The sequence below is a fragment of the Gymnogyps californianus genome, unplaced genomic scaffold, assembly GCF_018139145.2.
Source record: "Gymnogyps californianus isolate 813 unplaced genomic scaffold, ASM1813914v2 HiC_scaffold_52, whole genome shotgun sequence".
In the NCBI taxonomy this organism is placed as follows: Eukaryota; Metazoa; Chordata; class Aves; order Accipitriformes; family Cathartidae; genus Gymnogyps; species Gymnogyps californianus.
The window spans coordinates 191,339-212,765 of record NW_026114422.1 but is presented as its reverse complement, the minus strand read 5'-3'; the positions used below and the strand labels follow the sequence as shown (position 1 = coordinate 212,765).

At 41.2% G+C, this 21,427-nt stretch overlaps 1 protein-coding gene across 1 annotated transcript in view; it reads right to left on the bottom strand.

Annotated features, from left to right (window-relative positions):
* The window catches only part of LOC127028970 (zinc finger SWIM domain-containing protein 6-like), a 117,489-nt gene that overhangs the window by 51,663 nt on the left and 44,399 nt on the right, over window positions 1-21,427 (bottom strand). Inside the window, 1 exon segment of the mRNA XM_050914648.1 lies at window positions 1,574-1,930. Coding sequence (XP_050770605.1) covers window positions 1,574-1,930 — 357 coding nt within the window.

The following is a 21,427-nucleotide window of genomic DNA, read 5'->3' as shown; positions in this document are numbered from 1 at the left end:
CCACAACAACTAAAGCAATCGCCTTGCCTCTGGCCACATCCCCATAGTCCTCAAAGCCAAAGAAGAGCACTGCTCCCAAAATTCACCTTCTTGCAGCACCACCTGCCTGGGCCTGCCAGGATCACCGAACCCTAAGGAGAAGGGCTAGGCTGCAGATGAGCCCCGTTATAAGAAAGACTCCCTTCTTTTGTTCCACCTACTCTGTATCTAACAAATGTGTCTTGTGTCTTTTCTCTTTTCCAAAAAGTATTACTTCCTAAACATCTTAAAGTGAAGATTCAATAACAGAATCCTCTTGAGTAAACACCATAAAATCACAAAATAATTCAGGTTGGAAGGGACCTGTGGTGGGTTGACCCTGGCTGGATGCCAAGCACCCACCAAAGCCGCTCTATCACTCCCCCTCCTCAACTGGACAGGGGACAGAAAGGCTCATGGGTCGAGATAAGGACAGGGAGATCACTCAACAATTACTGTCATGGGCAAAACAGACTCGACTTGGGGAAATTAATTTAATTTATTACCAGTCAAATCAGAGTAGGATAATGAGAAATAAAAACCAAATCTTAAAAACACCTTCCCCCCACCCCTCCCTTCTTCCCGGGCTCAACTTTACTCCCAATTTTCTCTACCTCCTACCCCCCAGCAGCACAGGGGAACGGGGAATGGGGGTTGCGGTCAGTTTATCACATTGTCTCTGCCACTCTTTCCTCCTCAGGCGGAGGACTCCTCACACTCTTCCCCTGCTCCAGCATGGGGTCCCTCCCACGGGAGACAGTCCTCCAGGAACTTCTCCAATGTGAGTCCTTCCCATGGGCTACAGTTCTTCACAAACTGCTCCAGCATGGGTCCTTTTCCACAAGGTGCAGTCCTTCAGGAACAGACTGCTCCAGCATGGGTCCCCCATGGGGTCACAAGTCCTGCCAGCAAACCTGCTCCAGCATGGGCTCCTCTCTCCATGGGGCCACAGGTCCTGCCAGGAGCCTGCTCCAGCATGGGCTTCCCACGGGGTCACAGCTTCCTTCAGGGCACATCCACCTGCTCCGGTGTGGGGTCCTCCACAGGCTGCAGAGTGGATATCTGCTCCATTGTGGACCTCCATGGGCTGCAGGGGGACAGCCTGCCTCACCATGGTCTTCACCACGGGCTGCAGGGGAATCTCTGCTCTGGCACCTGGAGCACCTCCTCCCCCTCCTTCTTCACTGACCTTGGTGTCTGCAGAGTTGTTCCTCTCACATCTTCTCACTCCTCTCTTCTGGCTGCCGTCGCGCAGCAGTTTTTTTCCCTTTCTTAAATATGTTATCCCAGAGGCGCTACCACTGTTGCTGATTGGCTCGGCCTTGGCCAGTGGTGGGTCCGACTTGGAGCCGGCTGGCATTGGCTCTATCACACATAGGGGAAGCTTCTGGCATCTTCTCACAGAAGCCACCCCTGTAGCCGCCCCCCAAAAACCAAAACCTTGCCACGCAAACCCAATACAGGACCTCAGGAGGTCATGCTCCTGAATACCACAAAAAAAAGCTGAAAACCAAAGAGGGAATGAAACAAAAGGAAGAAGTAGTATCAGACTTACCATGGACTTGATTGATTTCTGAATTCTGAGAAAGAATTTCATCTGCTAATTTTTGAGCAGTTGGCAAAACTTCTGTGTGGTGCACTGTGATCAAATACTGTACAAATTTTTGTAGTTGGTCTCTGTTCATTTGAAAGAGTGTCTCTGAAATGGGAAGATGCAGTTTGACGTGATCTGGCTTGCGGATCCGGTATAAAGAGAGTGCCACAACGTGGGCACAGTAAAATATGTCCTTGTTTCCACAGCTACAGGTCACTGAGGTAATCTTGCAACGATCAAAGCTGATAGCTACATTGCAAACAGTTTCTGGCTCCGATTGCATTGCAGGCTCTGTCACTGTGCCACTCAAGTGGAAACCTGTGAAGGGTGAAAAAAAAAAAAAAGAGAGCTTACATCATTAAGTAAAATACCATATCTCATTATCAATAACCTTTCATTAAACAAGTAAAAGTCATCATCTAAGATATGTAATTTCTCAGAAATAAAGAACTTTAATTACAAATATGAATACTTTCTTTCGTACGTACCCTTTTCATCTCCAATAAAATCAAAAGGAGCTAGTTTACAAGCCCTCTTTGCCATTCCATCACAACATTCATAAAAGTTTGATAGTAAGAAAAACAATTATTTGGTAAATGATAGCTGCAGAAGCAGAGCTGCATCCGATTAAGACCAATGTGAAACTCCCTGTAGCTCAGCAAGTTGGCAGCAATTTTCCAAACCCCACGTCAGGGAGCCTGCACCTACCAGCAAATTTAACCATTCTCTCAAGAAGTAAGAAGGAAGTAGTGCACTCTAGTGGCATGAACCCAGGTCCTAATCTCAACTCTGCCACCAATTCACTGACACAAGTCACTTAACCTCTTTGCTTTCACCTCTCCCACCACTGAGCTGATACTAAAGCAAACCTTCAACCCAAGCAATCTGGTAGGGCAGCTATGTTCGTGTAGCTCTTTGGAGATGGAAATTGCTGCAGTTACCAATACACAGGATATCAGATTTATAATACTGAATGAGACACACATGCACTGTTTCAGAAGTCTGCATTTCCACTCAGCACGATAAAGCACAAGGCAAAAGAGCTGGGTTTTCTTATATCGTAAGAAGGTATGGTATACCATAAGAAAGATGTTCACTTCAGCCACTACTCGACAAAGCACCCTGTTGAACCAAGGTCTCAAACTCTATTCTCTGAAGATAAGACCTAAACCCATCTCTGTTTTCCCAACACAAAGACCCAGGTTTAGCTCTTGATACTTTATCACTGCAGAATTTGGGTGTTTCTTTTGGATTTTATGTAAACATGACATTGGTTTTTGGCTCAAGCATTAAGTCAGAGGTATTGATACAGAGCAATACAAACAAATTTCATATGCTGTATCAGTATTAAACTTGAACAGACTGTGCATATAAAATCTGGAATGGATACTACAAGTAAGGTGTTATATTTTAACTATTTATAATGGAAATAATATAAAACCACACTCCCTCAAAGTCCAAAACTGATTTAGTATTCTTGAAATATAAGAAAAGTGTGTTGTAGGAAGCAGTATCACATGAAAATTAGGTGGAAAAAGAGAAATATATACATAGCTCTAGTCCAAAATGTTGCATCTCCAATTGTTTTTAAAAAGCTCTTCAAGCTACGAAACGAAGAAGAAAATCTCTCATTTTTTCTATTTGTTTACGCTGTACATTTCAGAGCAGGTTATGCAGTCAGCATCACTGTTTGGATTACATTCAACTGCAGTACTCTGATACTCTACCCTGAAGAAGGCCACACACACACCTCGATTTTGCAAGACAATGTTTACCAGTTAGAGTTGAAGCTGAAGAGGCAAGTAAGCTGTAAAGTGCACAGAGAGGAAGGGGGGGGAGGATGAAGAAGCCCAGGTGTTAGTGCTATTCTTGCTCTTGGCTCCACTCAACACTTATATAGAGAAGGGGAGGGGAATTGCCCCTTGAATCGTGAGCTCCTCCCTCTGCCTTTCCCTTTGATTTAAGTAGTCACAGCATGCTCCCATGAGTGCCCTCACTCAAAAAAAAAAAAAAGAGGCTTTGTTAAAACTTAGCCAGCTCTATTTCAGGTTAATTCCCAGTAAATGAGAGTTGGATTGGTGGTCTCAAAGAAATTTTAAGGGAGATTGTTTTCTTTAATATCACTTTCCTATGAAGCATGCATAAAACTCTCTCACCCCTATGAGCTGAGGAAAAGCCTAACACTTGAACACTGAAAGGGCCTGATCTCACTCCTTCCTGCTCTCAGTAAGTAGCTAAACTCCTATTAATTCCAATAGAAAAAGACCCAATGAAAGATTTTCTATTAAACAAATTAAAAAAAAAAAAAGTGCCCAACCAGCTACTCCAACAATATTGTCACTTTTAATTTGTCAGCATATAATTCAAGCATTCAAAAGGTTAAAATTTTCCTGGACAGATGAGTGTCTCCAGAAATATTTAGAGTTAACAGCAGACCTGCCTTTAAGTCCCGACTCACATTCGGACACAAACACAGCTCCCAGCTCCCCCTCCCCCTCCCCTGAGATTTTTTGAGAATTCACATTACAAGCAGCAACATTTATAAACACAGATCCTAATCTAATCAATGATAGCACTAATACAGTCAAGTTACCTAACCCACTATGGTGGGTTGACCCTGGCTGGATGCCAGGGGCCCACCAAAGCCGCTCTATCACTCCCCCTCCTCAACTGGACAGGGGAGAGAAAAATATAATGAAAGGCTCATGGGTTGAGATAAGGACAGGGAGATCACTCAGCAATTACCATCACAGGCAAAACAGACTCGACTCAGGGAAATTCATTTAATTTATTACCAATCAAATCAGAGTAGGATAATGAGAAATAGAACCAAATCTTAAAAACACCTTCCCCCCACCCCTCCCTTCTTCCCAGGCTTAACTTTACTCCCAATTTCTCTGCCTCCTGCCCCCTCGAGCGGCACAGGGGGATGGGGAATGGGGGTTGTGGTCAGTTCATCACACATTGTTTTCTGCCACTCCTTCCTCCTCAGGGGGAGGACTCCTCACACTCTTCCCCTGCTCCAGTGTGGGGTCCCTCCCATGGGAGACAGTCCTTCACAAACTTCTCCAACATGAGTCCTTCCCACGGGCTGCAGTTCTTCACAAACTGCTCCAGCATGGGTCCTTTCCACAGGGTGCAGTCCTTCAGGAACAGACTGCTCCAGCATGGGTCCCCCATGGGGTCACAAGTCCTGCCAGCAAAACTGCTCCAGCATGGGCCCCTTCCACGGGGTGCAGTCCTTCAGGAACAGACTGCTCCAGCGTGGGTCCCCCATGGGGTCACAAGTCCTGCCAGCAAACCTGCTCCAGCATGGGCTCCTCTCTCCATGGGGCCACAGGTCCTGCCAGGAGCCTGCTCCAGCATGGGCTTCCCACAGGGTCACAGCCTCCTTCAGGACACATCCACCTGCTCTGGTGTGGGGTCCTCCAGGGGCTGCAGGTGGATATCTGCTCCACCATGGACCTCCATGGGCTGCAGGGGGACAGCCTGCCTCACCATGGTCTTCACCAGGGGCTGCAGGGGAATCTCTGTTCTGGCGCCTGGAGCACCTCCTCCCCCTCCTCCTTCACTGACCTTGGTGTCTGCAGAGTTCTTTCTCTCACATCTTCTCACTCCTCTCTCCAGCTGCAGTTTTTTCCCCCTTCTGAAATATGTTATCACAGAGGCCCTACCACCATTGCTGATTGGCTCGGCCTTGGCCAGCGGCGGGTCCATCTTGGAGCCAGCTGGCATTGGCTCTATCACATATGGGGGAAGCTTCTAGCATCTTCTCACAGAAGCCACCCCTGTAGCGTGCACGCCCCCCCCACCCCCAAAAACCTTGCCACGCAAACCCAATACACCCACCCTTCTTATGTTACAGAGGGTTTAAACAAAAAGATCAGCTGCCCTTGCAGCCTAAAATGTAGAAGCTCTGTATTATGTACGGTGCAATGATGTATTATGTCTGGTAATTATGAAGAACTATTTTCCTCTTTCCTACTTTTTCTGTTTGTGTATTTAAAGAAAGAAACTGTTGTTAGTAAATATGACCTTTAAAAAGGTTTCAACATGCGACAAAACAATTCACGAAATTTCAAGCTCAGAAGCCCTAGTAGGTCTGTTATAATTTAACCTACCAGACATCAAACGCTGCCTTCTCCACTAGCCCACAACACCGCAGAGTACTCAACAGGGAGGGCGCTTCCCCTCCCGCAGACATAGCCTTAATCTTTTTTAACCTAAACATCTAATATTCTCCAAACAAAATATCAAAAGCTTGTAGCAGGTAAAAAAATTGACACACTGTGCTTTGCTAGAAAGCTTTCACCAGCAGTAATTTATAGCCTGCCAAGAAGAGAGATGTTACATGCTTCTGGAAGAAGGCAAAAGGAATCACCTGCACAGGGACTCAAAGATAATGACATTTCACTGAGATCCAAAGGAGCAGAAAAAGTGTCTTCAGCTAAAAGCTGCAAGCCCTCACTCCAAATATGTATTTCCCTTCAAAGGGAAAATTCCTCTTTTACTCAGTTACAAACCTTTACTGGAAGTATTTATCCATTCCAAAAAACCCCAAGAACTCTAGTGTTTCAACCTTTAAAATAAAAAGTTTGTTCGTTATTATCTAAAGACAACAAAAGATTTGCAGGCAGAAAAGCGTGTGTTCACTACTATTTATAGAGCATGCATGTTTCGCCTTTGCCCTTCAGCTGCTGCAGTTCGAAATGTTTTACTGTTTTCAAACCAGCACGTGACCAGTAATTCAAGATCTGCTGACATTTTCAACGTGCAGAGGCTTTGCATTCTGCAAAAATGCGTTTAGAAAAGCAGTTGGAAAATTAAGACAACGTATCAAATGAAACTCTTTTGCGAAGTGATTTTGTTTCTGTTGAACACTCGCCTCGGAAACAAACACACCACAAAAATGATTTAACAGCCAAACAATAGCTTTTTCAGCTGCCGTACTTTTGGAAGGAAACTGTGCCTAAGTGCCATCAGGAGGAAAGCATTAAGTCACTGAATTCTACATAGTAATTTTTGCCAAAATCTGTTTGACAGCATCCAATCCATTAAGTAAAAACATTCTGGGACTGTAAAGCTGCCTGATAAATGAAAATTCACATTACTACAATGTAGTATTTGCCAGCACAAGTATATACGCTTCAGACATCCTTCTGAGTTTTGTCATAGAAAATAAATACTCTAGAATAAAACAAAAGAAACTTCAAACTGTAAGGCACTAAAGAGGAGAAACAACAGCGGCATGCAGAGAAACAGCAGCAGATCGGCTTTCAGTTACCAAAGTCAAAAGCAAATTTTGAAATAGTGAGTTCCACTAATCCAACAGCATAAGCAGCAAATTTACTGCACTAAATAAGCATCATCAATAGCATCTCACAAACTTAATTCGTTTCTACTGTCACCCTGTGTTATAAAGCATCTTCCTCAATCCACCCAAGTCTAAAGACGTACTTTAAAAGATACTGACCAAAACGAACAAAACCTAATCAGAACAAGCAGCCATGTAAAATGCTGGGGGGGAGGAATTTATGCTGAGATTTTACGATGTTGTGGCTCAAGGAAATTAAAAAAAAAGTACAATATAAATTTTAAATTAACTATAAATAGTAATTCAATCTAAAGTTTTAGATCATTGGATTCTTTTCTCTCGGTAGTTTAGAATTCAAAATTCTAAAGTGTTCCTGTAGACACAGGAAAAAAGAAATTAAAGAATAAAAACCTGTCATTCAAGGGGAGCTGCATCCATTTGTGATTGAGTCAACAATACAGCAAGCTCTTATAAAGTGAACTTTAGCTGAAAAAATATTTTGAATAATTCTCTCTCAGTAAACTTTTTAGCTGCCTATTCAAAAATGCCAATAACACAACATCAAAACAAACACATTACCAGCTCAAAAAATAGCAGGCTATTCTTATGAACATACAATAATAGCACTTTAACAAAATTTATTTAAAAAATCCAAACCTGCATTACATATATTAAAAATATATCTTTGCTGTCAAGAATTCTAATGGTTAAAAAAATTAATCACTTTAAGTTCACACTTGCAATTGAAAACTTTAATCTATGGTTGCATTTCAATCAACGCTGGGTATTGTTTATCCTTTACAGAAAATACAAAAATATCAGAACTGGATTACAGAAATACCCTAAAGCTTAAAAACCAGTGCCTCTGAATAGCTTTCTGCCATGTACCTTTTGAGAACACCATGCATACCTCATCCACTATGCACATATTATCTTAAAATTAGGAAATGTGTTACCAACTGTATTTGGAAAACAGAAGTGTTCCTTAATATTGATCCACTGACCTTTTTTCAAGTAGTTTACAAGAATCATCTTTATACTCCTACTTAAAAAAACCCAAAACACTCAAGAGCTGTTTTACATTCCCAGAAGAAGAGATCAGCGGATGAAGTTACTTATAGAGAAGAAAAAAAAAAAAAAAAAAAAAAAGAGCAGCTTGTTCTGAGAGCTGGGGAGTCTTCAGTGAACAAGACCTATGTGGGTAACTTCCTCCTACATAACTAAGTTGGCAATCGGAATCATACCCTCTATCTTTAACAGTCATTTAAATTAACTTGCAGACCTGCCAGCTAAGATTTATCCAGACTACTATATTAGCAAACACATAATCACTGTGAAAAGTGAAAAACACCTCTGCTTCATCTTGCCTACCAAACAACAAGAAATGCTTATGGAAAGTAGTTCCCAACTGTGCCCATTAGCTATTTTTTCATAACTTAGATCAGTGGTTGCATTCCCCCCCCCCAAGACAAGCAAAAGTCTAAACCATGTTTACCTCATTCAAATTTTGTCTTTTAAGAAGTTGTTTTCCTTTAAGATGGCAAAGTAGTATCCTACATTTAATTCTTCTGAACATTGGAACACTCTAAAAACAGATCAACAACACACTTTGAAATTATTATGAAGTCAAAACTTTGCATGCCACCACTTAGCCTAAAGCTAATGTTAACAGCCTATTTATAAGCCAGAGAAAACACTGATTTAAAATGGGAAATACTTACCCATAGTACCTTAAACATGCTGGCACAAAGGTAATAAGGGGGGGGATTAACACAAGCAGCACATAAGATGTTTACTGTATGTAATGAATGCACAGGGTATAAAATAGCTTATGTTTTGAGAGCGCTGCCACCTAGAATAAATTTGGCATTATCACTGTACCCAAACACTAACAGAGGACCAGTCACAAACAACTGCCCAGATTCCATGACTCACATTCATAAAGGCAATTGTCAGGATTTGATATTTCGAGACTTTTGCACGCAAGAGAGAGTAGAAGTAGCGATAAATAACTCCATGCACACACTCCACTGACAACTTGAAAGTTCACTACTGCTGGTGCATGTCCAAGAACGTGCATGCCGTAACGGTGCCAGCACTAGTGACTTGAACCACGAGATTTATTTGTCCCAACACTATGAATTCAACAGTCGCATTTAAAGAAAAAATTCTTCCAGGACTTCCTTCAGCAGCCCAAACCTTCAAGTCTAAGAACTGTTCAACTAATTACGTTCATTACACAAAGGCCTCCACTAATCCCTCAAGCCAAATTACATGATAGGTCTGTATCACATCTCTGCTGCTCAAAAGCAACCACTTAACACTGTGGTCTAAGCAGGGGTCATGGATGACTGTGGATGGGATACATCCATCCAGACTACTCTTCCCTGAAGAGAAGGAAAGGCCATTCAATCAGCAAATCACGCAGCAAAATGCCTTTCCCTGCCCAACAGCCATATAATATCTGGACTGTTTTAAGACAGATGCAGACTGCAGCAGCTCCTGCTGTCTGGAGGTAGAGGCACTGAACAAAACATGCTCCCCATGAGCATGTCCTCAAGGGTCCCTCAAAGTTTCACTGCTATCCCTGCGACTAAACAGCTTCCAACCTACTCCATAGGAACCCCATACGAAATACAGAATGATGTTCTCACCAGCACTGCTCACAGCCTCAGATCACATCTCTGAAAAACCTGAAAGTTGTCTGCACTCCAACTCATTTAATATGGATATAATCAACCCCATTTTAGGTGTTTGCAGCATTAGCTTTGTGGGCAAAGCAAATGCAGCAAAATCTTGGTGTAAATGAGAGAGATGTTTTAAAAAAAAAAAAAAAAAAAAAAAAAAAAAAAAGCAAGCACCACCTTCCAGACAGTAGTAACATAGAACTCTACCTCTAGCACAGTGATCCTCAAATTGTGATCTAGGATGCTATGGCAAACGATGCTTATGGCTCACAAAGCAGAAGCAGAGCAGCAGCAGACATGTCTCTAACTGAAGGCTTAACATAGTGCCGAGCATTTGCTAGAAGTGTGAATGCTGACCGACTCCCATCAGGTCAAGAAGGCTAGCAATCCACGGCTGCAGGTCACCCTCTATCAGGTATACAATCCAAGTTAGTTTGTTTTTAAAAGGGTATCAGTTTAAAACAAACTTTGCTCCTCTATGCTAAGAGTTTAACAGCTCCTCTCTCAGTACAATGTATCATAAGAGCAGCAGTAAACAAAATAAAAAAGAAATCTCAGTGTGACCCTGGAAACCCTGAAGCTGATCGGTAGAAAAGTACAGTTTGCTGTGAGACACCAGCAGACAGGAAATGTATTTATATATCCGACAATTTTTCTAATAATATACCCCACAGAAATCACATGACAGCTATAAAATAATCAAGAACGCCAAAGAAATCAAAGAAATCATAAGCTTCGCAGAACGTGTGCAAATTAACATTTTATGATGCACATGTATCGGGTCTGCGTGGCAAGGTTTTGGGGGGGGGGGGAGGGGTGCTACAGGGGTGGCTTCTGTGAGAAGATGCTAGAAGCTTCCCCCATATGTGATAGAGCCAGTGCCAGCTGGCTCCAAGATGGACCTGCCGCTGGCCAAGGCTGAGCCAATCAGCAATGGTGGTAGGGCCTCTGTGATAACATATTTAAGAAAGGGGGAAAAACTGCAGCTGGAGAGAGAAGTGAAAATATGTGAGAGGAACAACTCTGCAGACACCAAGGTCAGTGAAGAAGGAGGGGGAGGAGGTGCTCCAGGCACCGGAGCAGAGATTCCCCTGCAGCCCCTGGTGAAGACCATGGTGAGGCAGGCTGTCCCCCTGCAGCCCATGGAGGTCCATGGTGGAGCAGATATCCACCTGCAGCCCCTGGAGGACCCCACACCAGAGCAGGTGGATGTGCCCTGAAGGAGGCTGTGACCCCATGGGAAGCCCATGCTGGAGCAGGCTCCTGGCAGGACCTGTGGACCTGCGGAGAGAGAGGAGCCCACGCTGGAGCAGGTTTGCTGGCAGGACTTGTGACCCTGTGGGGGACCCACACTGGAGATGTCTGTTCCTGAAGGACTGCACCCTGTGGAAGGGACCCATGCTGGAGCAGTTCATGAAGAACTGCAGCCCGTGGGAAGGACTCATGTTGTAGGGTTGAAAGAGTTCCAGGATGAAAGTCTAAAAACACACCAACATCACAGATGAGTCACCCTTGCATGGCTGGAGCCAACATCAGGGGGAAGCATCTTTCTTTTTCTAGATGTCCATGGCCAACCACAGCGGAGCCCCAAATGTAGACTGGAATCCTGTGGAACTACTGTAATAAAAATAAAATCTTAATAAAACCAAAAAAAGGCACATGCAAAGGTCACCTATATTATAAATCAGAACATCCTTGATAACACTGGCACACAGCCTAAACCCACACAAGGGGATATATTGTATGAAAACAGGTTTTTGTGGTTCAGTTTTTCCATACTGTTGGTAGGCTAGATCCTAATTCACTTCTCGCTGTTCCAATTATTAGTTGATGAAATCAAATCAATATACAGAAGTCCTGGCTAGTGCACCCCATCATCAAAACTGGCTGGTAAGACTTGCCATACTCCTCCATATTAGGCATGCACCACCTCTTTCCAGACATAGGATGCAGAATGAATAGGCTTCATGCAAGAAAAACAGATTTCCAAAGGCACAGAAAACTGAGTGCAAGGCACAGAAAACTGAGTGCAAGGCACAGAAAACTGAGTGCAAGTCACTTGCATGTCTTTTTGTATTTATAATACACAAATATCTGATAGTTCAAATAAAAAATTACGTATGTTCCCAGGCCCTAATTTCTGGGAGCTGCATGCAGAGCAAGCACTTGGAATAGGTAAAGGGTAGGTGTGTGCGGGTGGGGGAGCCTGATGTACGTTCTTCTACTGACTAAGCCAATGCTAGCACATGGCTGCTCCTCAAACAATGCAGGTAAGATTAATATGCAATTTTCTTGAAGAGGTAATTTAGGAGCCCACCTCCTCCTCTAAAGCCACACACTACTACTCCTTGAATGAGCAAGGCATACCATTCTTCCTTGTCAGAGCCAAGAAATTCTTAGGAATATTTACCTCTAACCTGCAGCATCCAGAACTTTAACAAGCTATAGTTATTCTGACTATTCATCAGATTCTAGACAGTGTTTTAGTATGTAACGTTATCCAAGCCTTTATTAACACGCATAGGGTTGAACAATAAAATGCAATATGAGATTTTTCTTTTTTTAAATTTGTGTCTCACACCCAGAAAATCAAAACTTTCCAGATAACACAGACTGAGATAGCGAAAAGTTTGGAAAGGCAGGGGGAAAACAGGAAAAAAAAAAAAAAAAAAAAATGGAACTGCACAATCAAGGAAGCAAAACTTCCAGGATAAATTAAAGAAAAACAATATAAGGAAGGAGGACAAGTTATACAACTAAACACAATTTAATTTGTCATTTAGATTTATTAAGCAAGTTACTGGAATTCAACATGCTGTGGTTTGGCCTCGAAGATCAGGTTTTATAGTACCTAAGCTATTAGACTGAGGACCCCAACAAAAAGCAGCACTTCTGGTAACATAACATTTCTAACTTACACTGACAAGCCAAGAAACACCTTACAACTATCCTTTGACAGAGGAAAAGGAAACAATTACAAAACCACCACCATTTATTTCACTTTTACAGTGCACTGCAGGCAGACAAAAAAAACCAAGGGGACGGAAGACAAAAACCTCAGGGATGGCAAGTCTCTCTAGCTACCAGTGAGCCAAGCAACATGCTGCTTTCATGCAATGAAGTAACTCTCCCTTCCAGATCCCTGCATTCTCTTGCCACTTATTTTTGGGCTTCACCTTCCGATAACCTATCTATACTAGAACTATTAGCATTTGTGATAAGCTGGTAGGTGTTGTACTTGTGGAAGTGTGCTTAATGCTTCCTTTTGTTAGCTTTGGTTGCCTACTGAAATAGTCAAGGGTTAGGCTTGCTGATGAACATGAAACCAAACCCACAAGACTAAGTACATTGCTGACTAATTTTATGACTCAAGGTTGTTTGTCGATTTTACTTATCTCAAACTACACATTGGTCTTGTAGTGGTAGTAAATCTCCTTTTTGATGCAGGTCTCATGCCTACAGGTCTACCTTTTGTGATAAGGAAAGGTTCTCTTTCAACTTTTATCATAACCTACATAAAAATAACTGGGAGAAAAAAGGAAAAACATTCCAAGTTCTTGAAGAAAAAAACCAGGTGTTTATATGAACTCTGAAACAGATGCAGGTAAAGACAGAAAGGGTGCTTGCCCTTTGCTGGCAGAAAAGTTGAACAGGAATCATTCCTCTATCACCACAGTTGTTGATATTATTACTAATGGTTAAAAATTGTTTTCTGGATTAGATTAATTTAAGATGAAATTCAGCAACATACTGGATTATTACATCATACCGTTGTCACCTGCCTAATGTTGTGTTATCACAGTGCACTCAAATAGCAAGAGAGAGACAAGATTACATATAAATTAGTTTTCAGTGTTGCCCAAGATACTCAAGTCAAGAGACTTGCTAGTATTTGAAGTAATTCTCTGTTCCGTTTCTGCCTTTCTTATTGTGATAGAGTTCAATTCTATAATCTAGCCTCTGTTATGATGATAAAGATCTGTAAACTGAAAACCAGGCCTTTAACTTTTAACAGTCAGTATCCCAGCTCTCATCAAAATAAATCGAAATACTTCAGTCAGGGCCCTTACATAGAGGGCTATTGATTTATTTTCTTTATACTTTAAATGGTTCAAAAGAAATTTAAAGTATCTAGAAAGAATGCCTTCAGTCTTGTCCCCTGCAACAACATCCCCATCCCTTTTTGCAAATCTCCCCTGCTCTCTCACTTGGCAGAATAATTCAAAGGAAGCAGCTAGATACTATACCAGAGTTGTCCACGCTTTTAAAATCAAAATAACTCAAAAAAAAAAAATCCATCCATACCCTCTTCAGTCAAATGGGAAGGAAAAGAACTGTTTAACTAGCATCATGCTTCCAGAAGGTTGACTACTCTATGATTTGGTTATTTGTATCTGTTGAGAAAGGGTTTAAATAGATCGTTCGCTATACCAAGGTAGATTAGACTATGTAGCAAGGATTACTATTCCCTACATACGGTTTTTCCTGTTTACATACGGTTTTTCCTGTTTACTTAGCCAAACAGGAGGCTTCCTCCTCTGATGAGTGAGACAGATATCAGGAGCTGCAAACATTATCAACCATTTCCTTAGAAATCTGTCTGTCTTCTCTGCAGTCTGAATCTCTGGATGAGAGTTGCGACAGATGTCCATATGATGCCTGCTGCCCTTCTTAAATTCTCCAAGCAAGTCTTAGAAGTCCAGGTTCATAGACCTAGCTTGGTCCTAACAAGCAACGATGATGTTTTAAGGTTAAATGGAATCACTTTCCTACATAAATATTTAAACATTAGACCAACTATTTTCAAAATACTTTGAAAACACAGAATAATATCAGTAATGAACCTGAAATACCCAAAGCTTTTTGACCCCTGCTTACTCAGCAAGAAAATCCTATTTCTCAGTGAGAAATCTCCTAAATTCTCACCTCTCACAAGACTCACAAGCCCATGAGATGTGCGAGTGCCAGATTCAGTTGCTAGCTGAATCTTCCCATCTGTGACATACGTTAATTGGATCAACAAGCATCCTCACATGCTCCAAAAGAGGGATGAGGGAAAACATTGCTTATCTTTTCAGTGCCAATTCCTGTGTATGCTTTCACTTCTTTTTATTTCATCTTTTGGTTACACAAAAAAGTAAAATACAAGATATCCATCACCTCAGAAGAGGCACCGAAACCTATCATCATCTCATCCCTGCAATGTGCATTTCATATGCCCGCTTGTCTGTTTGCAGCAATAATTCCTCAGTTTGAATACAAAGTAACAGATAAGCACCCCTCCATGAATTTACCCCCAAGAGCCCTGAAATGTTGCTCCATTAAAAGCACATCTCAGCACATCCTGCTGGTTTTGGTTGCTGGAACACTCTACCCCCTCCCTGATCTCTCATGGACTATAAAGCTGAAATTAGCTATTCATTACATGTGAAGGAGTCTCACATAGAGCAGCACCTTGCTGCAAAAGACTACTACTTTACATGGCAATTTCAGAACTACAGCATCTGCTACCTTACTAATATGTATATTTAATGCTGCTGCATAATGTACAGAATTATATGCTGTTCATTGCCTGTTTGTTCAGATATTATGTACTCTTAAGTAGCATTATTCCCTTTGAAAAACATTGTACTTTTCATTATGCCTTCTCCCTGGTGTTCTTTGTAACAGAGCCCCAAATGAATGGCTCGTAGACTATTCTAGACCAAAAAACCCCAGGACTCAGGGTGAGGTAACCAAATGTGACAAGCTTCTGGCCTGCAACTACTAACATAATTTAGTTTATTTCCTGGGTCTTACTCCCCAGTCTATAGTTTTACATTGTTTTGATATGAAGGGAAGTGGAAAGGGAATCATATCTGGACAACTGGTGGGAAACCTATTCCAGGTTACTCTTGCCACTGGAAATATGAATACTTGTATTAGAGCAGTGGCCTTTGCAATAAATTTTATTCTTTCTACTAGAGGACACTAAGAAATAATATTAAAGTTCTACTACATACAGTTATTAATAATTTTGTTCACAATAGCAAATTACTTCAGAGGAAAGAAATCAAAGTTTTAAAACTAGAGAAACAAGTTTTTTTGGAGTCAAGTGTTGGACCAACACATGTAAGACATTTCATGTCCTTCAGGAAATACTTCAATGTGCTCCTATGCCAAACATAGTCTTAAGACAGTGTCACCAATTCTCCCTACACCTAACTCAGGGAAAACAGATTATGAATATAGTTATTCCAAGTGACAAAACAACTGGTCATTTAGTCTAGAAGGCAGTGAGTACTAGCATGTATGGTTCCCAGCTCAGATTTTGACTTTAATTACATACTTCCAAAGCAGCCCAAGTAAAAGGTAATGAATCCACTCTGCGTTACTAAAGCAATGCCCTCTGGGAAACACTACTTTAAACCTGCTTTGGAGCAAGCAATAATCTGCTCTCTGTTGGAGGGCAAGTGCAATGCAAGACAAAAGGAGATTCCAACATACTTAGCTAAAACAAGCTTTATCTCAACCAGACACTCAGGATTATGCAGGCAGACATTTGCTCTAGAATTAGTTTTCAGATCATTTTGATGGTTTGGGGGCTATGACAACACAGAAGTACCCCCACAAGGCTGCTTTAGGATGTTAGGAACAAAATTCCAACTGGTACATTTTCCTTGTTCCAAACTGCAAATACATCTAAACATGAAAAAAGCAACAGACACACCCCTTGCTGGCCAGACAGAGCCTCAATGTAGTCTTCTCTTATCTGCTATGAGTACAGATAGTCAAATAGCCCACTGTTTTGATATGAAAGGATGCCCAAGGCTTTCCCTCCTTTTTTTATTTACGCAGTAGACAAGTCTCATTCCTGAGGACCAATAGACTCCAATGGACTGGGCCTTTCTGCTCATCCAACACACATGCAGGCTGCTCTGATGTGCAACCCAAACACTGCCCTGAGAATTTTGTAAAGCAGAGCATCACTGCATTGCCTGACAACTTGGAGAAACCAGTAGGCTGAAGTAGGTTGTTGCCTGCTATGCATCGCTGATGTGCTGGTTTTGGCTGGGGTAGAGTTAACTTTCTTCACAGTAGCTAGTATGGGGCTATGTTTTGGATTTGTGCTGGAAACAGTGTTGATAACACAGGGATGTTTTAGTTATTGCTGAGCAGTGCTTACACAGAGTCAAGGCCTTTTCTGCTTCTCACCCCACCCCACCAGCGAGGAGGCTGGGGGTGCACAAGAAGTTGGGAGGGGACACAGCCAGGACAGCTGACCCCAACTGACCAAAGGGATATTCCAGACCATATGACATCATGCTCAGCATATAAAGCTGGGGGAAGAAGAAGGAAGGGGGGATGTTCGGAGTGATGGTGTTTGTCTTCCCAAGTAACTGTTACGCATGATGGAGCCCTGCTTTCCTGGAGATGGCTGAACACCTGCCTGCTGATGGGAAGCAGTGAATGAATTCCTTGTTTTGCTTTGCTTGCGTGCATGGCTTTTGCTTTACCTATTAAACTGTCTTTATCTCAGCCCACGAGTTTTCTCACTTTTACTCTTCCAATTCTCTTCCCCATCCCACTGGGTGGGGGGAGTGAGCAAGTGGCTGTGTGGGGCTTAGTTGCCGGCCGGGGTTAAACCACAACAGCTGATCAGAGTATGGACTGCAGATGCTGAGAAGACTGTACCAGAGAGGTACTGCAGAAGGAAAGACCAACATATTTCCACCCCCCCCGTTACACACATGTGCGCATGCGCGCGCACACACAGAGTTTGCATGCAATCAGAACAACAGGAAAATTGTCAGTTAGCCTTTTCCATTTTGGATCTGCTTAAGACATTCTATAAAGCAACAAGAAGGATATTTTAATCTTTTTTTTGTGCTGTTACGGGAATATACAAAGTTTCTTTTTTAAAGTAGTAAGCCATTCAAACAACACATCAATACCTCTCAAGATAAGGCAATGCTGACGCTATCAGTGAGGAAGGACAGTCACAACTATTGAAATCTATGAAGCATATGAGGGTGAGTGGAGCCTTTTCTCAAATGAATCATGCCAGGTTCAGAACAAAAAAACCAAAAAAAAACCCCACCAAACAAACAAACCAACTAAAAAATTCTATTTCTTCCACCATAGGCATATTTAACAAAGACAACCCCCTTTGTAGTCCATATGAAGAGAAACAACACAAATACCCAAATCATGAAGCAGAACCAAGACTCTTCTAAAAAAAGGTTAATTTTTTTTTTTTAATTCATCTACATAAAATTCATGAAGTAGAAAATAGAACTGTTATATTCTGGTTTTGCAAATTTAATATGCTTTTAAAATATTCCTGCCAGAGATAAAACTGGTCCAGAAAAGGAGGACTTATTTTCTTTTTAAGAGTAAGGATGTCACAGTCCACACATTTTGTTTTGAAAGGTGATGTTTGCTTTTCGCATGAGAGGGCAACACAAATTCCAAACCTAGACCATGAAAAACAAAAAGATGGCTGAAGAAACCACCTTTTAAAGCAGGATAATACTTCATTTCTGGAAAAAGCTAAAAAGAAAAAATAAATTGTCCAGAATATTAAGAGAAGTAACCTTTATATTTTCTCTTCAGTCTGCCTTCCAAATAAATGAACACTGGAAAAGCCACAAGCATTATTTCTATTTCAGGTGAGTTTCAGGGATTTTGTTTTTAATCTAGCTGTCCCTGCAACCTTATTGTTAACCACATTTGGACAGGGAATTTTTATATGAACTAATTTTTATAGTCAAACATACAAAGTTTTTCTGAAGACACTGGTAGGATTTATTGCTGTAATGAAATGGTAAGAGAAGGAGTAATTACTTTAAAGATTTTCTACAATCTGACCAGCTCAAAACAAATACTACTTGTAGTTATTCTTTCAGCATTAATATTGAAATCAGAAGTAAAACTTACTGAAACAAACTACTGAACTTTTTTTTCTTAATTACCTGTTAAGCAAGAAAAAAGCCTTAATAAAAAGAGAACACAATTTGTTTGGATTCAGAGCTCCTGGCCTGGAGATTTCCAGTAAGAAAATCCCTTTCTTGAAAGCAGAAGAAGCCTCCCTTCTTACTGTTCTTTAAGGGTAATGAAGAGAGAAAGTGACTGTAATCTCACCAAGTACCTGTGCCTCCAACCACCTAATGAAGTTTGTTTTGCTTTGTTTTCCTCAGGACTCCAAATGCCCTGCTGTAAGGAAGCTGCTCACCCCAGCACTGACCCACACCACCACTACTTCAGAAGGTGGAGAAAAAGCTTCCAAAACACCAGAGGCAGTTTGCTAGTGCTTGCAGCACTATGGAGTATTATTTATACTCATAATCCACAAAAATCATCGTCACTGGTGGGGAGGATATCTATTTCTCCCTTTATTATGGATTGCACAGGGCCGTGTTGAGGAAAGGTAGCGAAGGCATGGCACGATGGTAGAGTGGGCTAAACCACAACAAGGCTGACTGCTATCCTGGAGGAATGCCTGTGCAACACCTGGCCTCTCTCAGCCCCAGAGAGGAGAGTCAACAGGCTGTAGTTGCCAAAAACTGCTTCCTATTTACAGCAGTCTGAAAAGCAGAAGCTTGTATATAAAAAGCTTGCAGGGTAGACTGGAGGGTCAGATGAGAAGGTTGTCTAACACCAGCAGAATGTGAACTCCAAACAAAGAGAGGAAAAGAGACCACGCTGCTGCTCACAGAGGAGCAAGCAGCACAACCTGTGAGTAATGTCTGCTCCAAGGAAGAGCAGTGCATGAGAAACAGGCAGTTTAGATGGGGGGTGGGTGGTAGTGTTGTCCTGCTTTTTTGCTTCAACTGTTTCACAATGCAAACTTTTCCCACATCAAAAGGGGAGGAGGGAGGGGAAGAGGCAGGCAGCCTTGCAGGAAGACTTACCCCATTTTTAAATAAATAAAGAAGTCTGCCACCATTTATTGATGGTTCTTACTTCAAGTCTTAGAAAAGGTTATTTTGCCACTTAATAGCTCAAGGATCATATTTTCTCATAGCTGTGTCACCAAGAACAGAATCTGATCTCATTATCTCCACCAATTTGATGGTGGCTAAGTTGATGCCAAGAATCCTTCAGCCTAGTCTATAGCCTACTTTTAGAAACTAGGAAAAACCACTAAGCTGACTATTTTAATGCACCATGGTAAACAATTACCCATCAGATTAAAAATATACAAAGAACAGCAGAGTATGCTGGGCATCCATACCCTGCAAAAAAACTATTTTCCTTCTTCACTCAACAGCAGTTCTTCAGTCATACAGCAGCTAGCCAAATGTACCAAGTTTTAACCTTTCAAGTAGGAGGACAGAATGGAATAAGGGTGAGGAAAGGACCTATTAGAAAAATTAAGCCTTCATGAAACCAGAAATTATTTGAAGCATAGTATTTAACAGTTGTTTAAAATATGCATAACTAGGTTTGGAATCATTATCCTGATTTAGAGCAGGAGCACATCTGTTTATGTGTAAGTAAATACAGTCTGACAGCAATTTGGATCATCAGAAAGAATCAACTGCAAGTTTAATAAGCATTATTTGTATTCTACATAATAGTCTATTTGTTCTTTCAAGCCACTGCAGTGATAACACATTTAAAGTCGTCTACTGTGTACTAAATCTAAGGTACCTAGGCAAAGCATGGCATATTCCAGTTGGATGCTTCCCAAATCATATCGCTCAACTTTTTAAGTATTACTGCCATCTGGCTACTAGACTTTGTTTACCAAAACAGTAGCTGTGCACACATTTCTACAGCGGCTATAGTAAAAAAATTTAATTAATACCATTTGGTTAAGTTACAATTCACTTTAAAAAAAACCATAACAGAAAACTAAAACTATTTTATCAAATCAGTTACCATTGTACCTAGAAAAATTAAATATATGTAGCTTTGTGTTTTGCTTTCTTTCCCATTTCAGTGCTTTAATGTTCTTCAGCTCATTTCCCATCTATACTGGCACAGGAAAGAAATAACAGTGTTGGAAGAATTTGTCAAGAGCTAAATAAGTAGTCTTGTATTATCTGTAATTCCTTTCTGGATGAGCACCGGCACTATAAAAGTAGGACACTTAAATGCTGTTATGCTAGTACCTCAGTTCTTAGGGTACATAGCAAGTCATACAACCCTGTCAAAGGGACCCCAAAACTAAGCTGAAAGCTCTGATAAATTCCAGGGACTCTTCCCAGTGTCTAGGCCACGCTAAACAAAATAAATATTTCAATTATGACTAATCTGAAACAATGCACAATGAAAGCTGGGGAAGTCTTGGGAGCAATGGGAATATTTAAATTGGAAAAGAGCCTGTGGGGATTTTTCTTATTCCTAATTACAGTACATTGTATTAATCAGGCCTGGAAACCACAAATCCAAGGCTCTTTGTGATCGAGTTGTCATGGCAGCACAAAACACACTCAAGGCCAAACAAGTGAAGAAGCATTTTCAGCAGCTTACTGCATGGATATCTTATAGGTGTACAGCACAGACAAATTCTGATCTTTAAAAAAGGTTGTGGCCTCGGAGAGCAGATATCCTTGGCTGGACAAAAGCCAGTGATAATGTAATTACAGCAGAGTTTTTTTTAAAGTTCTGCTGTCCTTAAAACCTTGCCTAAAGCTCTATCCAGATACCTATTCATTTCAATACTCAGGAAGAAAAAAAAAAAAAAGTAAAACTCGTGGGTTGAGATAAGAACAGTTTAATAAGTAAAATAAAATACGCTACTAACTAAGAATAATAATAATAATAATATAATAATAATAATTGTAATGAAAAGGAATATAACAAAAAGAGAAATAAAACCCAAGA